The sequence below is a fragment of the Amblyomma maculatum genome, chromosome 3 (assembly GCF_055883805.1).
Source record: "Amblyomma maculatum isolate TAMU_Amacu chromosome 3, ASM5588380v1, whole genome shotgun sequence".
Lineage (NCBI taxonomy): Eukaryota > Metazoa > Arthropoda > Arachnida > Ixodida > Ixodidae > Amblyomma > Amblyomma maculatum.
In genome coordinates, this window is record NC_139346.1 from 114,466,275 (window position 1) to 114,483,403 (window position 17,129).

Sequence of the window (17,129 nt, forward strand, 5' to 3'; positions counted from 1 at the left end):
TTCAGCATAAAAAAGTATGCCCACGAGATGCCGAAACTTAGAAGAGGCCCAACATATCCGCACAGCGGGTTATGTTGGATGTGAGTGGGCGATGAAAAAAAAGAAAAGAAAGAGAACCAAAAAAAAAAAAAAAAAAAAACAGCTGTAGCGAGAACTGTGCGACATAATGGTATACATGAGTTGACTGATTCTTGCGAGCCGGAACAGAACCTGCGGGTTGACTGAGGTACGCCATACAGAGTATATAGGCGACTGCAGATCAATTTCGACAACCTCAGGTGAGTAGAATGGAAAATGTTTTACATTTCACCGCGGCTATATTGCCATGATGGCACGACGAGTGCCACTGCCAGCAGCAATTGATTCGTGCGCGCAATGTACGCGCGCAAAGACTTTCGATCGACACCGCGATGAGCGAAATTAACGGCCCGCGAAAAACTCGCAGCTAGCTCAGGAGAAACGACGACCGTGGTATGTTTCCGCGTGAAAGTGCGAACCTGACCTACCTATACGCGCGCTGAGGTGACGGCGCAGACAAGCACAGTCGAATTGTGCTCATATATATGACACACCGCATGGACTGTTGGCCACCTTAACTACGCCGCTTAAACGTACACAAGGGCGTTTCATTTCGTCTACGGCTATTTCGAGGTGGTCGAAATTACTCCGGAGCCCTCCACTACGGCTCCACTTTCTTTGTTTCCACTTTCACTCCCACCCTTATCCCTTCCCTTGCGGCGCGGTTCAGGTATCCACAGAGCAAGTGTGACAGATACAGCGCCTTTCCCCTTCCTGTGAACCAATTATTATTATTATTATTATTATTATTATTATTATTATTATTATTATTATTATTATTATTATTATTATTATTATTATTATTATTATTATTCGCATACATTGCCCTCCTGCAAAGCTAACGACAGGGCTGAACAGTACTGAGAATTTGCAGCTATCAAGGCGTATGTACCACAGTACATATGCGTGCGTACAGGGATAAGAGCGGGCGGGGGGGGGGGGGGGGGGGGGGGGGGCGGGGAGCAGGTTCGCTCCATACCTTTATACTCTGTCGGACCTGTGCTGTCACATTTAAACGTGGAGGGCTACAGCCATGCAAGTTTCTGGCGATACTAGCGGCCGAGGGCCCGTGATGCTGCATTCCAAGAAGTGCTGACTTGCCCCATTTACCTCCGGAAAGCCGGGGCCTCGTGATAATAAAACTTTTTATAACCATTCCTCACATCTGCGCCCCATTTTGGCAGTAACAAGAACCTTGGTGGGAGAGGGTAGGGGGCGCTGCAGTGAAACTTAGCTCCTCTTAACTACAGTGTATCTTAACCTTGAGCACGCCTACATATGCCACAGCAAACTCGTGTTCTGCCCATATACTGACCACGCCAGAGCTGAGTGCAGTCGATCGACTTTCATTTATTCACCGTGGTATGTAATGAGCATTGCATAAATCTATTCTAGTCTAATTTTGCAGCAGGCTTCCAGACGAATACGGCGATACATGGGCATTCGCACACTGAACACCGCGCGCCACAAAAGCCGCAAGGATAAAGGGAAAAAAAATAATAATAAAGATCGGGTTGTAGATTTTGGGCCACACTCCTGAGCATTATACGAACGGCACAGAATGAAAGTGTTTTTTGCCCCGGGTATTTTTGCGTGACTATAGAAAAGCGTCAGCCTAAAACTGCTGCTCGTGTGCTGGCGCCATTTGCATATAGCCCCAATGAAGCAATTAGTCTGCCGCCGAGGTTAACGTTGCGGTATTTGCATACGCAAACGAGGCAGTTATTCACTCTGCAAAAACGACTTCCACACACACACATACAAAAAAAAAATACTAAATGCGGTTAGGACGTCAACAAACAAAACGAGAGGAACTCTGACAAGCGCAGCCCACAGACAGCTGCCGTGGTGTTTGCGTGAAAGCCAAAGCGCTCGGGCAGGCAAAGGAGGGAAAGGCGGTATATCCGACACTAACATCTATCCTTTTTAATGCATACGATTTGACAGAATTATGTGCTACGCAATTGGAAATTTCCCGCTATATGTTCAATGCCTGCGTATATAATAAAGCGACGATATTTGTACCATTTCTTTTGTCATTTCATACTCCCAAAGTAAAGCCCAGCTAACCCACTGCCATCATCTCTGTTACTGAATCAAATGTTTATTTTATTTTCCTTCTTATACAGCCTATTCTCTTTTCCATTGGTTTAATATAAAACGGCCGCTAGACGTCGGCTGGTCATGGTGAATCCCTGTAGTGGGTACGCGCCATTACATCTAGCTGTAAACAGCGGTAACAATCATCCCCGATAATGAAACACCACGAACGACCCAGCCACCCAGCGCCTCAGCTGGCGTCTTTGCCAAAGTCCGCTGTCCACAGAGGGTGACGAGGATGCAGCCGCAAGCGGGGAAGATGCAGCGGGACAAACAGCCGCATTCTCTAGTCCGCTGCTGAGGGGAAGGGGGTGGCAAGACCGGCAGGCAGACGTGGCCTCGGGCAAGGTCGACAGTCGTCATCCCGAACCACGCGGAGCGACCGTTAGAGCACGCTCGGCTGCATACGCCCGCAAGGTCCGCCGCAGCGGGAAGTCGCCGTCGCTATCACGGGACACCTAGGATTGCGCACCCACGCATCCCTCGGACATGGGACTAATAAAACAGTGCAGCGTAATGAAGACACGAAGCCGCTGGGCACTATGATGCAAACACATGATTTGATGGCTACTCCACGGCTGTGCATCATACGCAACTGGTCGGCTGAGGACGTTATAGCCCCCCCCCCCCCCCCCCCCCTCCTCCAACTCACAAATCGTTCCCATGTGTTGCGCCTCGTTATCCGGGCTCCCGAGACCGCCCGATGCAAGGCTACTCCACCGACTCCAATAGCACTGCACACTTTTACAGAGATGTAGCTTGGCAGGCGCAAGGCGGCTTCGGACGGCGTCGTTTGGACAACTGCCACGCGAGACCTCCCCACACAGACACACACCACGACAAGGCGGTCTGTGCTACGGAACAGCGCCGTATCTCTGAGGCCTGCAGCACACACAACGCGCGGAGCGAAGAAATGGGAGAGGAGAAGGGGGTCTTCTTGCGCCTTGCCCGTTTGTGTGGCCATTAATTTCGCGGCACCCGCTCCCTTTCTCTGCGTCCCGGCCGCAAACAAGTCGCGTGCGCGCCGTTGCCGCCGCTTCCTCCCCCACACGGGCTGTCGGAAGACGTCTATGTATACACACACACGCGCTCATTGCGCAGTCGACACTGGCGGCACGCGCGCCGTCCCGCACAGCTGGGGAGGGCGTTGCGAAATTTGAGCAGTCGGACATGATTGATACACAGCCGGCTCAGTCCCCTCGACAAGTGGGCCACTTCCGCGTCCGACAACGCTTCGCAGATGAGGCGAGGCGGCCACAACTCGTCGACGGCGAGGGAAGAAAGTAGAGCGGAGTACCGCGCGGGCGTCCGTCGAGAGGATCCCAAGACTGCATGCGCGAATTTGAAAACAAAAATTCGCGCGCTGTTTGGATATCGCCTTGCCGCCGCTTCTCGGCAGAGCCCTACGAAGTGCGGACAATTAATTTCGGTCCACGGACTGGCTCAGAGTTATACATTTAAAAGCGTTGGACTGGCTGGCACGCAGAGCGTCGGTTCCCGACTTTGTGGCGAACGCCACTTATGCGATACTCGCCGTCATACCTGCGAGAGCTCCGTACGTGATGAATGTTTGGTGAAATCGGCGTAGGTTACGACGCGCTTCTTAACTTTAAGCTGTCATACTGCACAGAACACGGGCAGAAATGCCTACAAGTAGCGCGGAACAAAGAGTGACGACGTGCGACTCGGAAAGATGTCAGCAGCCAAGTAAATTCGGTGACCGACAAGCAACGCTGCGCAACCACCGTCAAGAAAATGGTTGCTCAAGATTCGTCGGTCCCTCGGGAGCGGAGTCGCTGACAAGCAGGTTCGACATGAGGACTTGTTAACAATCAATACTTCCCATTCAACGGATACAAGGAAAGAAACCTCAAAATAACAGCTTGAGGGGCTAGTTGGTGCTGCATAATACCCAGAAATGTGGCGCAACAAACACAAGCGAAGAGACACAACCCACGCGCACACTACCAACTGTATTTTGGATCTGAACACACTTCCTCTTCACCACTCCTCATCTACACGCAGAGGTGTGGAGATGCACGGGAGTGTAGAATTGATGACGGCCATGCTTGGACGATGTTTATGTTCTGCGGGGAAGAAAGTGCCACTATCTCCTTGGCAAAAAAGAGGATGATGAGAAGACGTACTTGAGTGTAGAAGAAGAGGATCGGTGAAGAGGAAGTGTGTTCAGATCAATATTACAGCTGGTAGTGTGCGCGTGTGTTGTGTCTCTTCGCTTGTGTTTGTGTTTGTTGCGCCACATTTCTGGGTAAGGAAAGAAACATGCAACCAAAATTCCGGTACCTCTACAACTTCAAGATGTTTGTAAGAGAAAAAAAGAGGATGGTGGGGGGAGGGCTGGTAGAGGAGGAGTCTCCTCGAAGACCGTTACAATAACTTGAACGGACTCGCCGTTTGCTACCGCTCGATGGTGCATGCAATTCGTGCATCTGACTCGCCCTTGCACGATAAGGGTCATTACAAGGGCAAGTTTTCGTCTGCTTAGGTGAGGATAAGCAATGCTCGCACTGCGTTAACGCCCCTCGGGCAGACGGAGACTAGTGGAGTGAATATAGAAAGGGCATCTGGCCAGACGTCAGATAACCGCGGTCGGTTCCGCATTTTCGAGCAGCAAACATGTTCGTGCACAGCGCGACGTGTAGCAAAAGTGCAGACGGCGTGCAAAAAGAGAAGGCTCTACAGAAGGGCAATTTTTAAAAAGTAAAAAAAAAAAGCAAAAAAAAAACAAAAGCTAGTCATTATACGAGTTCTTTACCCACTGACCCACCGTGAGAGGACGGTGAACCTCGCAGCTCCGGCCGCATAGTACGATACAGTGTGTGTGTGTGTGTGTGTGTGTGTGTGTGTGTGTGTGTGTGTGTGTGTGTGTGTGTGTGTGTGTGTGTGTGTGTGTGTGTGTGTGTGTGTGTGTGTGTGTGTGTGTGTGTGTGTGTGTGTGTGTGTGTGTGTGTGTGTGTGTGTGTGTGTGTGTGTGTGTGTGTGTGTGTGTGTGTGTGTGTGTGTGTGTGTGTGTGTGTGTGTGTGTGTGTGTGTGTGTGTGTGTGTGTGTGTGTGTGTGTGTGTGTGTGTGTGTGTGTGTGTGTGTGTGTGTGTGTGTGTGTGTGTGTGTGTGTGTGTGTGTGTGTGTGTGTGTGTGTGTGTGTGTGTGTGTGTGTGTGTGTGTGTGTGTGTGTGTGTGTGTGTGTGTGTGTGTGTGTGTGTGTGTGTGTGTGTGTGTGTGTGTGTGTGTGTGTGTGTGTGTGTGTGTGTGTGTGTGTGTGTGTGTGTGTGTGTGTGTGTGTGTGTGTGTGTGTGTGTGTGTGTGTGTGTGTGTGTGTGTGTGTGTGAGAGAGAGAGAGAGAGAGAGAGAGAGAGAGAGAGAACAGCGGGGCACCACCAATGCGCATGAGCAGAATATATGTTGGAAGCGCGGCAGGTTTGTTAACGGTGAAAGCATTTACAGCACAATGACGATACATTAATCTTCGTTACCCGTGCTTCTAACTGTCAATTTCGCGGGTCCCACGAAGGCCCGTCACCTGAGCATACCAAGGGAGATATCCGCCTGGAGTATTCTATAGATTAAGGCACTTCGATGTAATCGCCGGCGCTGACTATCGAGGTATCCTGCAGTTTGCATTATACATACTAAATAACGCCGTCGCCACAGGTGCTATAGTAGCGCGATAAACTAAACTATACCACCACCAGCGAATGCGAAAGCGCCTATAAAGTTAATCAAATTAAGCAAGAAAACAGTCCAACAACGGAGACAAGAGAAAAGACGGGACCAGCGCTGACAAGCAACTGAAGATTTTATTGAAAAGAACACAAATAAATACTCCATTTACAACCAAGAGCACGCATGAGCAGAACTAACAGCACTGATACCTGATCACTTGAAACTTAGCAATCAAGATACCGCAGTTCACAGTCATGAATAAGAACAGATGGAGTGCTAACGCATGTGTCGTGTTCTTTTTTTTTTTTTTTTGTGAATGTGGGGGCCACGTCAGGCCGACACAGCTTAATGATTACTCTTTTGGCAATAGAAGTTCTCTCTCTCTCTCTCTCTCTATCTCTCTCTCTCTCTCTCACGTATGCGAGTATTCACTAACCTGCCCGTCTGGCCTATATATCTTTTTTTCCACACGTAAAGGGAACATCATACACTGCCCATGTGGTACAGGGGACAAACTTCATGTCATGATTTATCTGACATGCTTTCTTTCTTTGTTTTTTTTTTCTTTTTTCTGTCTTCGTTCTTTTCTTTCTTGACTATCTTATCCACTATGGCACAAATTTTGCCTAGCTCATTAGAGGCAGAAAAGAGTACATCTAAACCATATCTGCGGTCTACCTGCTTTAAACGATGGGACAGCTGGTGAACCTAGGGCAGTACAGCTATTTTCTTTTTTTTTTCTTTACTTGGAAGTACGGTGGCTTCATGCGTACGGGATACTTTTCCTTTTTTATTACCTTATTGCATGCTAGTAATATGGCATCTGGAAATCCTGCTGCCCTGAGCCTGTAAACTTTATGGTTAAAACTCTGACCGACAGCATGCACACATGACTTATCAAGGCAAGAAACGGCTATGCCAGTTTTGACTACCTTGGAATGCCCAAAACGGTAACTAAGCAAGAGCTTTTTCGACCTCTGCAGGCAAGACCAACAAACGTGGTCAATCTTACGTCCAGGAATTACAGCTCATTGTTGACCGGAGTTTTTTAAAGGTGAAGTTTAAGCCTTCTCCGCAATCCTGAAAAACCCTTAAAATCTCATATAACAGTCCTTGAAGGTCACCGTGGTCAACAAAAGCCAAGTAATCTACATACCTAAAGATCTGTTTTGTTCGGGAGCCCAAGTTATCCTTAATAGCCTTGTCGACGTAACCGAGAAATATATTACTCAAAACAGGAACTACTTCTGACCCAATACATACCCCAGATCTTTGGGTAAACCGTCTGCCCTGCCATTCAACAACAGTAGCTGTAAGATAAAAAGGACAGAAGCTCTAAAAAGGCTCCCACAGAGATTCCGCTTATCGAAGTGTATCATGCGGGAGAGAATAAAATACGTCCTGCACATCAATGCTAAACATATTACACAAAACATGGTTCTGGCACTTATAAAGTGCCTCGATGGGCATCGAGAAAGAGAGAGAGAGAGAAAACGCTTTATTGAAGAGAACCGCCTCGTGCGTTGCGCCCTCTGACAACACGCGTCTGGGAATCGTATCGAAAAGTAGGCGAAACGAGAACTTGAAGAGGCATGGACGGTATATACCCGGACGTTGGGTCAAAATTACAAAATAAACCGCTGCGCGTGGCAATGCAGCCCCTGTCGCAGAATCAACGATGATGCTAACTTGACAACTTGCGGCTTCGAAGTTGTGGTCTTATGGTGAACGTATAGAGCAGGACAGCTATTATATTTTTCTCTTTACTTGGAAGTTCGGGGGCTTCATGCGTACGGGATAATTTAAGAACGCGTTGCAGAAGTGTTGCTTTCACACCGTGCAAGATAGCTTTCTGCAACAAGAGAAACGTTTAATTGAGTTCGGGGTTTCCCGTGCATGTAATTAAAGGGATCTCTGAAAAACTGCTGAAGGCAGTAAAAACGAAGTAAACGAAGCTGAGAGATAAAATGGAAAAAAGCAAGATCGAAGTCATCATGCCTTACGTGCCCACGCTTTCACACAACATAAAGAAGGTCGCCAATCGTCAAGGTGTGCAACTGGTTCTCTCCGCTCCACGTAAATTGGCTAGTTTGTGCAGGAGGATTAGCAATAAAGCAAAGTCACAGTGCACGGTAAACCACGAGAAGTTTGTACCCTGTGAAACTCAAGTTGTTTATTGCATCCCATTATCATGCGGAAATATGTACGTCGGACAGACAGGTCGGTGCTTAAATGCCCGACTTCGTGAGCATGAAAGATCCCTGCTTTCCGACGAACGGGCCACTGCCGAGAGCATAAATGCAGGCCGCTGCTTAAGGAAACAGTCATTCTGAGGCGGGGAAAAACAGAGCCAACGCGAAATTCTGGAGGCCCCTTTTCACATTATTAAAAATGGTAATACTTGTGTAAGCGAAACTTCTGTTACCTTGTACGATAAAGAACTTCAGTTTCTAAGCTCTTTACAGCGCACATAGCGTGCTGTGAAGGTAATTTTCCCGTGATTGTCTTTCGATTATTTCTCTTGCCACGTGCGCATGCATTGCTTCTTCGCTGAAGGGTATATATGAATGTCTGCCAGCGTTGTGTTGTGTGCTTCTCTCTTTGTCTGCGTCTTTCCGCTGGTTTCAATCCTTACCAATATGTACCAACTGGCCCAGCTCTCCACTCTATTATAGTGACACTTTCGGAGGGGCGAAAATAAAGAGACAATATGTATATGATAGCTCGTCCTTTTTCCGGTTAACCACTTCAGACAACAGCGGGCGGAGGAATACAAAAAGTCCCAAAACGTCCAACGAAGCACTTCCGATAGAAATCTACGCACACTACACAGCGACGCTCTATATCAAGCAGAAAGACGTACTTTGTCAGAAATGCCCCGCCCCCTAACTGAACAGCCGCGAAGAGTAAATTTGCGGCTTTCTGGGGACGAGACAGGCATACGGCCACCGTCGCAAAGCGTGTTCGGAGTGTGCAAACAGGCACCCATGATCCGGGTGTCACGTCAGAAGCCACGGCGCACTGTGAAATGTGCCACTGCCCGCCACGCACGAACAAACGCGGGCACATAACGAAAGAAAGGAAGGGCGGGCGGCGCGATCAGAATCTCGAGGAGACCAGCGAGCGCCGGGGGGCACAGGCACTGCACGTTGTAAACGGTTTCACGTACACGACGCGGCCGTGTACCCCGCATGAAATATGGACGCCTCCCTTTGTTCGTCATTCCGTAATCGCCCCACATACATCTCCTAGAGCCGGTCGTCCAGTGCACGCGAAGATCATCACAACCTCGTCTGTCCCCTAAACTGCGGGACCATATATGTCCCGGCACGCGTTGTATGTAATCTGCCGAAGGTTATTGCGATCGCTAACGAAATCGACGCCGCCGCATAAAGACGTCCGGTGGGGCGATGCACACCGAAACAGCGGCACGATGTGTATAGTGCAGAACATGGCTGCGTTGAGACGACTGGACGTCTTGTACTTCCCACTCTGCGCGCAAGCTTGACTACGTTGCCCTCCCAAGGCTTCTAACGGTGCAGTGTGGGTAAGAAAGAAGGAAACCGTGATCGACAGGCACCAGAAAAGCGAGGCTTGGTAATTTGGCGAATAACCGCACCCTTGCTAGGCCGAAAATTTTTGTAACAGGAGGTTAATGAGAGAGTATACCCTTCGTAACTGGCACAGCCTATATATATATATTGAGACATGTAAAGATCCCGGTTCGGTCCGAAAAATGTCCCTGAGCTCCGCTTCCGCACAAGACCCCTTGCCTCTCCAAGCTTGCCGAGAGTAACCACAAGAGTAGTTCCGCTCACTACAGCGTAACGCTCAGACTGTAGGGACGCGATCTGCCTATTTTAAACAAAGAACGCGCGTCCCCAAAATATATGCTTCGTCCTATTTGTCAATGCCTCGCCGCAGCGGTGCAGTGATAAGACGCCCGACTACTGTGCCGGAGAACCCGGGTTCGATCCCGACCTCGGAGGCTGCGTTTCGATGGAGGCGAAACAGAGAGTGCTGTGCGATGTAGGCGCACTTTAAAGATCCCCAGGTGGTCGAAATTACTCCGTAGCCCTCCACTACGGCTCCGCTTTCTCTCTTTCCACTTTCTCTCCCAACTTCCTCCCTTCCCAGTACGGCGCGGTTAAGGTGCCCACAGAAACAAGTGTGACAGATACTGCGCCTTCCCCTTCCTGTGAACCAATTATTATTATTTATTACTATTATATTTGTGAACGCGTCCACAGCAGCCGGTAACCATCCTAAACGATCTCGACTTTCTGAAACGGTAACAGCGGCCAGCAATTAATATGAGCACGCACGAAGGGCAGCGCCACGGCCACGTCCGACGTTACACCACTCTGCGGTGCATGATGGCGTTCAAGGAGAACCTCGCATACACGCACGCGTGACTCACTGCTGGCAAGGAAAAACGCGGAGATAGACGACGGCGCTTCGGATTACATATGCGCTAATGAACTGAACTGCGCCGACCTTGGCACCTGACGCGTTTGGCAAAGCGCGAGCACGTGGGTATCGTTCCCGGGAGCTGCGAAAAGCAAATTCCCCACAGCTGCGCGCGAAGATCGACGCGCGCTAACGCGCGAGATCGAGCGAGTGAAAAACGTTTATTTTCTGATATGGCGATTACATATTAAGGGACGGGAAGTGGTACGGGATCGACACAATTAACCGCAACGGCAAGGTCGCCTGGGCCGAGTATCATTCCAGTGCAGCGCTTTTTGCCTTCCTCGGAGTCGCGCGTGTTCGCTTATATGCAGCGATGGACGAGCATGGATGCACGGGGAACTTCGCGAGTTGGAACCGGGTTACATATTAGTTGGTTGGTAGCGGACGATATTGACTATACGTTGCAATTTCGATTTCGAACTGATTCGAAAAGGTGATTGCTATTACGCATGCATGGGCGGGAAAGTGTCGAAATGTGTCAACTCCAACTGACATTGGGACAATAAAAACTACCTTTGCAACCATGACAATCTGAGAACAGCGACAAGCTTACCGGCATTGTGCGAGCTCCGAGGTGTTTGCTTCGGTGTCCTTTTTGTGCCTTCAAAGCATGTGCGCGTGCTAAGTGGAGATAAACAAATTACGGGCCTTCCCCGAACGACGGCCGGCAATGGGCTCAACTCATCAACTAGTCGGCCAGTTCTCGCTGTGGGTTCCATTAGCAGCATAGCAAGTGTGCACACCGTCTGTACGTGTGGATGCAAGCGTAAGGATCCCGCCGAAGGCGTTCCAAGGAAACCGCATGCGCGGCCTAATCCCCGGCTAAATAAACACGCTCCGGCGCACGCCCTTCCGCACACGGAGAACAACGCAGGAAAGCGCGTTAATTAGCCGCAGGTGCGCGCGTGTGTGTGTACATATACGCGAATGGCGCGCGCTTCCGCCGATGCACGCTGCAGGTAGCCGCGAAGAAATTGAGCTCGCGAGACGCAGAGGGCACAATTGGCGCTAAACCATTCGCCGCTACAACACTCGGCTTGCGAGAGGGGGCTACGAAAGGGGCGATGACGCGTAAAATTGCGCCGTAAAGGGGGGGGGGGGGGGGGGGGTAATAATACGCGACAAGGTCTAAAACGCGCATAGACACACACTGCGCACACTGTCGATCACTTTCTGTACCTTTCTCTACCTTTCTGTACAGATCGCTCCCCAACAAATGTCCCGGCGGAGTAGCACGCACTCGAGGAGGTATCGTGCGTCGTCGTTTCCGACGCGACATCGAGCAGCGCAGCACAGAAGGTCGTCCGCGAGCACAGAAATCGACCGCTGCTCGCGCCCAACCTTGCGGGGCATCCTGTCCCGGACTGCGCATAGCAACGCGCGCACTTGCAGACACGCCAAATGGGCGTCGTCATGCGTGACTCCCGGTGTGAGGAAACTCCGCGGGGGAAAAAAAGGCCTGATCGCGAAACGACTTGGTGAACAAGCACACGATGAATCACCATCGACGACGGTCTGCGGATCACGTTCGCCATCGAGTGGCGCCGCATATGATCCTGCATTCCATCAATATCCGAACGACGCCCGAGCGCGGCGATCCGAAACCGTTGGACGAACAGGGGGAGCCGTGATCGCGCAGACATTGCCCCCTACAACTCCCCGCTGATGCAGCATTCAAGGATTCCAAGAGAAACACAAAATGGCTAGCCCTATGCAGCGGTCTGCACGCCGCGAATGACGAGGGGCCGTTATATTTTATAAGATTTATAAGAGTATGGTCGGTGATCGCGCGTTTATTCGCCCGCACAAGCTCGCGCAGAGGCCGCAACGAAGCCGCTTAATTACTCACCTTCGTTGAGTCTTGTGACGGATTTCTTCCTCCTCGCCCTGTTCCCCGGAGCCATCTGTCTCGTCCTGCAGACAAAACGAGAATCGAAGACGAGTCAGTCACAGGACAGAAACCATTCGAGTTCTCTCTCTCTCTCTCTCTCTCTCTCTCTCTCTCTCTCTCTCTCTCTCTCTCTCTCTCTCTCTCTCTCTCTCTCTCTCTCTCTCTCTCTCTCTCTCTCTCTCTTTCACACACACACACACACACACACAAGGTATAGCACTCGTGTTCAGCTGACAGGACTGCCCCGCAACTCGACGAGTTTGTTGCCCTCTTGCAAAAGCTCATTTCGTACCATGGACCACTATACGACGGCTGCACTGATGACGCGCTTTTATCCGGCCCAATTACAGCGATAAGAGCTCGCGGTTTCCATAAATCTTCAGGAGAGGAATTACCGGTCGCTCTGCACAGGCATCGGAGCGTCTTTGCCACGCGCAGCAGTCCCGAAACATCTGGCGTTTTTAGACGGGTCACTGAAAGCATCAGAGGGTAGAAGCAGCTGCCGGCTGGCAACAACCGGAGCCGACCGAATGCATGGCACGTATACTCCGGCCACTTCCAGTGTGTCGTTTTAAAGGGTGACCCCGTGTCACGAGGTCACCCCCCTCCCTTAACGTGCCCGGCGTCGAAGATTGGCATCGAGAGGTCGCAAGGCATCGAATTAAGCCGAGCGACCCGAGAGTTGCCTATCTCACTCGGTTCTTTGTCGTCTGTCTGAGCTCGAACTCCATCCCGAGAAGCAGCTCACCGTGACACCTCCATTAACCCGCGCAAAGTGTCACCTACCCGGCGGTTAGCTTAATCAGCGCAAAACGCCGACAAAATACGGCCGCAATAATTGGCGGTGTCGAACCGCAGGAAGCGCTAAACGGCGTCACTTTGCTTAATTAGAGGGGGAGAGCATCGGAATTCGTGGGCGCACTGCGCAATCACCAGACAATTGCCACCCGAGAGCCAGAGAAGACGGCAGAAGACGGGAGCGGCGCTTTGAAGAAAACAAGAGGAGAGTAAAAGAAAGTGAGCAGCGGCGATGAAAAAGGGGGCAGCGACCGCGCCATCCCTCATCGTCGCGCGCCGCCATTCCGCAGCAGCAGCGGCAGCATTGCGCCGGCAGGCGGATCGCGTTACTCTGTATCGAGACTCGGAAACCAAGGTCCTTTGACTTCGGCTGCACAACTGTGCGAGGGAGGCGCAAACACAACAGAGCGGAAGGCCGCCCTTGGTCACATTTCGGATGTGGCAACTGCCGGCGCTTACACAAAGCCTGCGATCACGCAGCATTAGTGAGCGGATCTGCCTTTGGCACGAATATAGTCAGTCTCTACACTTGTTTGGTTTGGTTTGTGGGGTTTAATGTCCCAAAGCAACTCAGGCTATGAGAGACGCCGTAGTGGAGCACTCCGGAAATTTCGACCACCTGGGGTTCTTTAACGTGCACTGACATCGCACAGCACACGGGAGCCTTGCTTTTCGCCTCCATCGAAAAGCGGCCACCGGGGTCGGGATTCGATCCCGCGTCCTTGGGAACAGTAGTCGAGCGCCGTAACCACTGCGCCAACCCGGCGGGGAGTCTCTACACTGCGTCGGCCTTCGAAACAGTTGAGAGATTTAGCTTGCCAGAGAGGTACTGACGTAGGCGTATACCGGTTTGCCGGACCCCTTTTAAGCAGGCGCAGTGGCCGCGATTGCACCCAACCCTGTCAATGCGCATGCGCAGGAAGGGTCAGCCAAACCATTATACGTCTATGTTAGTGCGTCCCCGACAAGCTAAATCTCTCCCAGTACGCGTACTTTAATTCTTCAGACAATTCTTCCGGCGCCCAAGAGAGCTACAAGCCCTCGACTCTAGTGATATTCACTGCGCGGCATACAAGCTCGCCGCTTTAAAAGCGAACGTGAAAGTCACAACAGCATGGCCTGAAAACAACCCGAATAAAAATTGGCAGTGGCTTAGCTCGGCTATGCCAGGATATACTAGCGTCAGCTAAGGTTCAGCTGGTTATTCTTGGCTTTCCCAGAACGTTTAGCCTTCTTACGTTCGTTCTTCGTACGCTCAACCGACAATTTCCAGGCAAATACTTCGGGATCCGATGAGTTAAAGCTTCTCTGCTCTTCTGCGCCGCTGAACAGGAATTTCGCTCTCCTTCTCCATGGCTATATCACACTTGAGAACGCCCCGCTAAATACATATCCCTACTAATACCTCTGCGCATGCGCGGCACTACCAAGTGGCTCCAGCGCAGCGTCAGACTTTGCTACTACGCAACGGAGGCGCACAGCTGGGCACGCGCCGGCGCCGGTGCTTCTGCCGCGGCTATGACGTCACTCCTCCGGAATGCGCAGACCGGCGAGGCGCGCGGCTCCGACGCGCCAGCTGCGTGCCGTGTGACGTCACTGCTCCTCGCGCTTGCGCAGCACGGCTCTCCAGGAGCCACGCGAAACTGCTGAACGTCGGCCAGTGTAGCTAACGCTGCAAAACACGTTCTTCTAAACACACTGGGCCGAAGGCAGATCGCATACGTTTTCTCCACAAACTATCTTCCTATAGTGCTGGAACATCTCCGTAGAGCTCACACCAACGCGTTCCGCAAAACAGACCGACACACCCCATCTCCCTTAATTCGATTCTCTTTTGAGGCGCCCTCCGGGGACTGCTATTTAAACATTTATGTTTATGCTAACTTATACGCGGCCTCTTTACCAGACGGGAGTCGGCAATACGGCTGACCAACTAGACCTGTTGCAACTTGCAAGTGACGAAATGTTTGAATTACGCTTACTTTGAAACCAAATGAAGGTTCTCTCTCTCTAAGCAGCGTCCTTTTCATAGGTATTTTTCTTCTCCCGTCTTTTCGAATAGTGATCCTACCATCGCACGTTAAAAGGATGCGTGTCCTCGTTCTGATCGTTTAACTTAGCAACTCCTCCGGACTGGATTTCCAGACTAAAACGCAACGACACAAGGGGAAAAAATGCACGCACAACGTGGCACCAAATTGAAGCGGGGAAACTACACGATTACTCAAATAAAGTATACGATTGCTCGCACATGCGCTGCTGGCTGAGAGGCCAGTAAGCTAGCTGGTTTCGCTGCTCCAAAAATAGACCCGGAAGAGACGAATATCGCAAGAAGACCGAAAGCCACAGCAGGTGTCGAAACAACAACAGCCAAACGCCTCGCGGATAAAAAAAGAAATGCACAATCTTACATGGCTGGTCAAAGCCGGAAATAAAATAATGCGACGCGTAGAGTTGAAACAAGATGCGATTCGTCGGTCAGAGATCTGGGTAAATGCGATATAGCCGGAATGGCTCGCAAGCACACGCAAAGCGGAGCTAAGCCATCACTTACAGGGTGCTACTTCCTCTCCAGGCGACCTGAAGCACTCAGCTCCTCGCGTTCCAGGCCGCGCCAAAGCAACAGCTCGCGCGCGCGCAAATGGCCGCCGAGGCATTAAAGCGCGCCCAAGAACAATGACCGGAAACCCAGAGCGTCCGGCGGCCCCAGCTTCACGGGGGGAGGCGTGCCACGGTCAGCAGCACAGCGCGCGGCAGCCCTCTTGATAGCCGCGCTGCTGACTAGAGCCGAACCGGTCCGCGGACGACAGCGGGACCTCTAAAGGGCCTGTCACACTAGCACGACACGACGCCGACGCAGACCCGACAACGACACCGACGTTCGGCCAACTCGTCGGCCGACCGTGTCTGCGGCCGACCAAGCTGTCACACTAGGCCGACGACGACACCAACACGACCGAAAACCAAATGTCTTCCCAGTGTGACAGGCTTTGAGACCGGGGACACCGACAAAACCAGTCTGCCGACTGTCGGTGATCGAGTCTTTCCGAGATCGGCCGCCGAGCAAAAACTTTCTCGAAACGCAAAGCCGCCTCTGTACACCACGTCGACGGCGAATACCTTTCAGCACTAATATACGTAAAAAAGTAGAATCAACGCCTAATCCCTGACCAAAACGCGAGCGTGAGCCGCCAAAGTATACTCGGGGCCGCCGAATGCGCGTGAAATATCAACGGCAGTGAACTCGGGGCGCATATATTTGCGGCGCGCGTTGGGACCATGAGCAATCTTTCCGCGTTTTCGAACAGCACAGAATAGTGCAAAATGAACATAGTGCGTGACAAAGAAATTATCAAAAGAAGCTATTATTTTCCTGAAGCCAGCCTAGAGCTGCCGATCCTACTGCGCACTTCGATCGTTGTGTTTACAGTCATAACGTCTAGTCGCTGCTTCACAAGCCTATTTCAAAGCTATGTTACGCATCACGCAATAAATTCTTGTTCCATTATTCAATGTGTTTCAAGAATTGTGTGCGCAAAAAGCGCAGAACTTGCGTTTACACTTTGCAACAGAACCAACAGCAGTCGTGGTCCCGCGGCCAGCCTGTGAAATCCGCCTAAGTTTTTACGAAATCCGCCGAAAGTTTTATCTGTTACTGCTCAACACGGCATGATTCAAACTATCTGCAGTTTACTCTCAGCAAGCTGAACAGTCAGTTAAGCGGTAAACGCTCCTACTGCGTTCACGACGTTCGCACTGCAAGACAGCATATTGGGTATGTGAACCTCTGAAAGTACCGGTTAGGCCTAGCTTTTGTGGTGTAGTGGTTAGCGCAGCTGGCTATCAACCAGGAGGTCGTGAGTTCGATCCCAGGGTAGATTTTTTTTTTCTTTTTTTCAGCTTTTAATATACACTGTCTCTTATTCACCGTGGACAGCTTTTAGTTTTCGAACACTGACGTTCTGATCCGGCAACCAGAGCCGTAAAATACTGGGCACTATTCAGTCTCGGCCCATAATCACGACTGTTGAGGCGCTTGTTTTGGTATGGTCGAATATATGGAATAGAATTAAAATTATGCGTTCCTTAATTTAGTAGTTCCGAGAA

At 50.9% G+C, this 17,129-nt stretch overlaps 1 protein-coding gene across 3 annotated transcripts in view; it reads right to left on the reverse strand.

The window, feature by feature from the left end:
- ssh (Protein phosphatase Slingshot) overlaps positions 1–17,129 on the reverse strand; it is a 270,074-nt gene that overhangs the window by 124,093 nt on the left and 128,852 nt on the right. For all 3 annotated transcript variants that reach the window (XM_084597898.1, XM_084597897.1, XM_084597899.1), the window contains exon 2: positions 12,183–12,247. In XM_084597898.1, the coding sequence (XP_084454024.1) occupies positions 12,183–12,247 (65 nt within the window). The remainder of the gene's footprint in view (positions 1–12,182; positions 12,248–17,129) is intronic.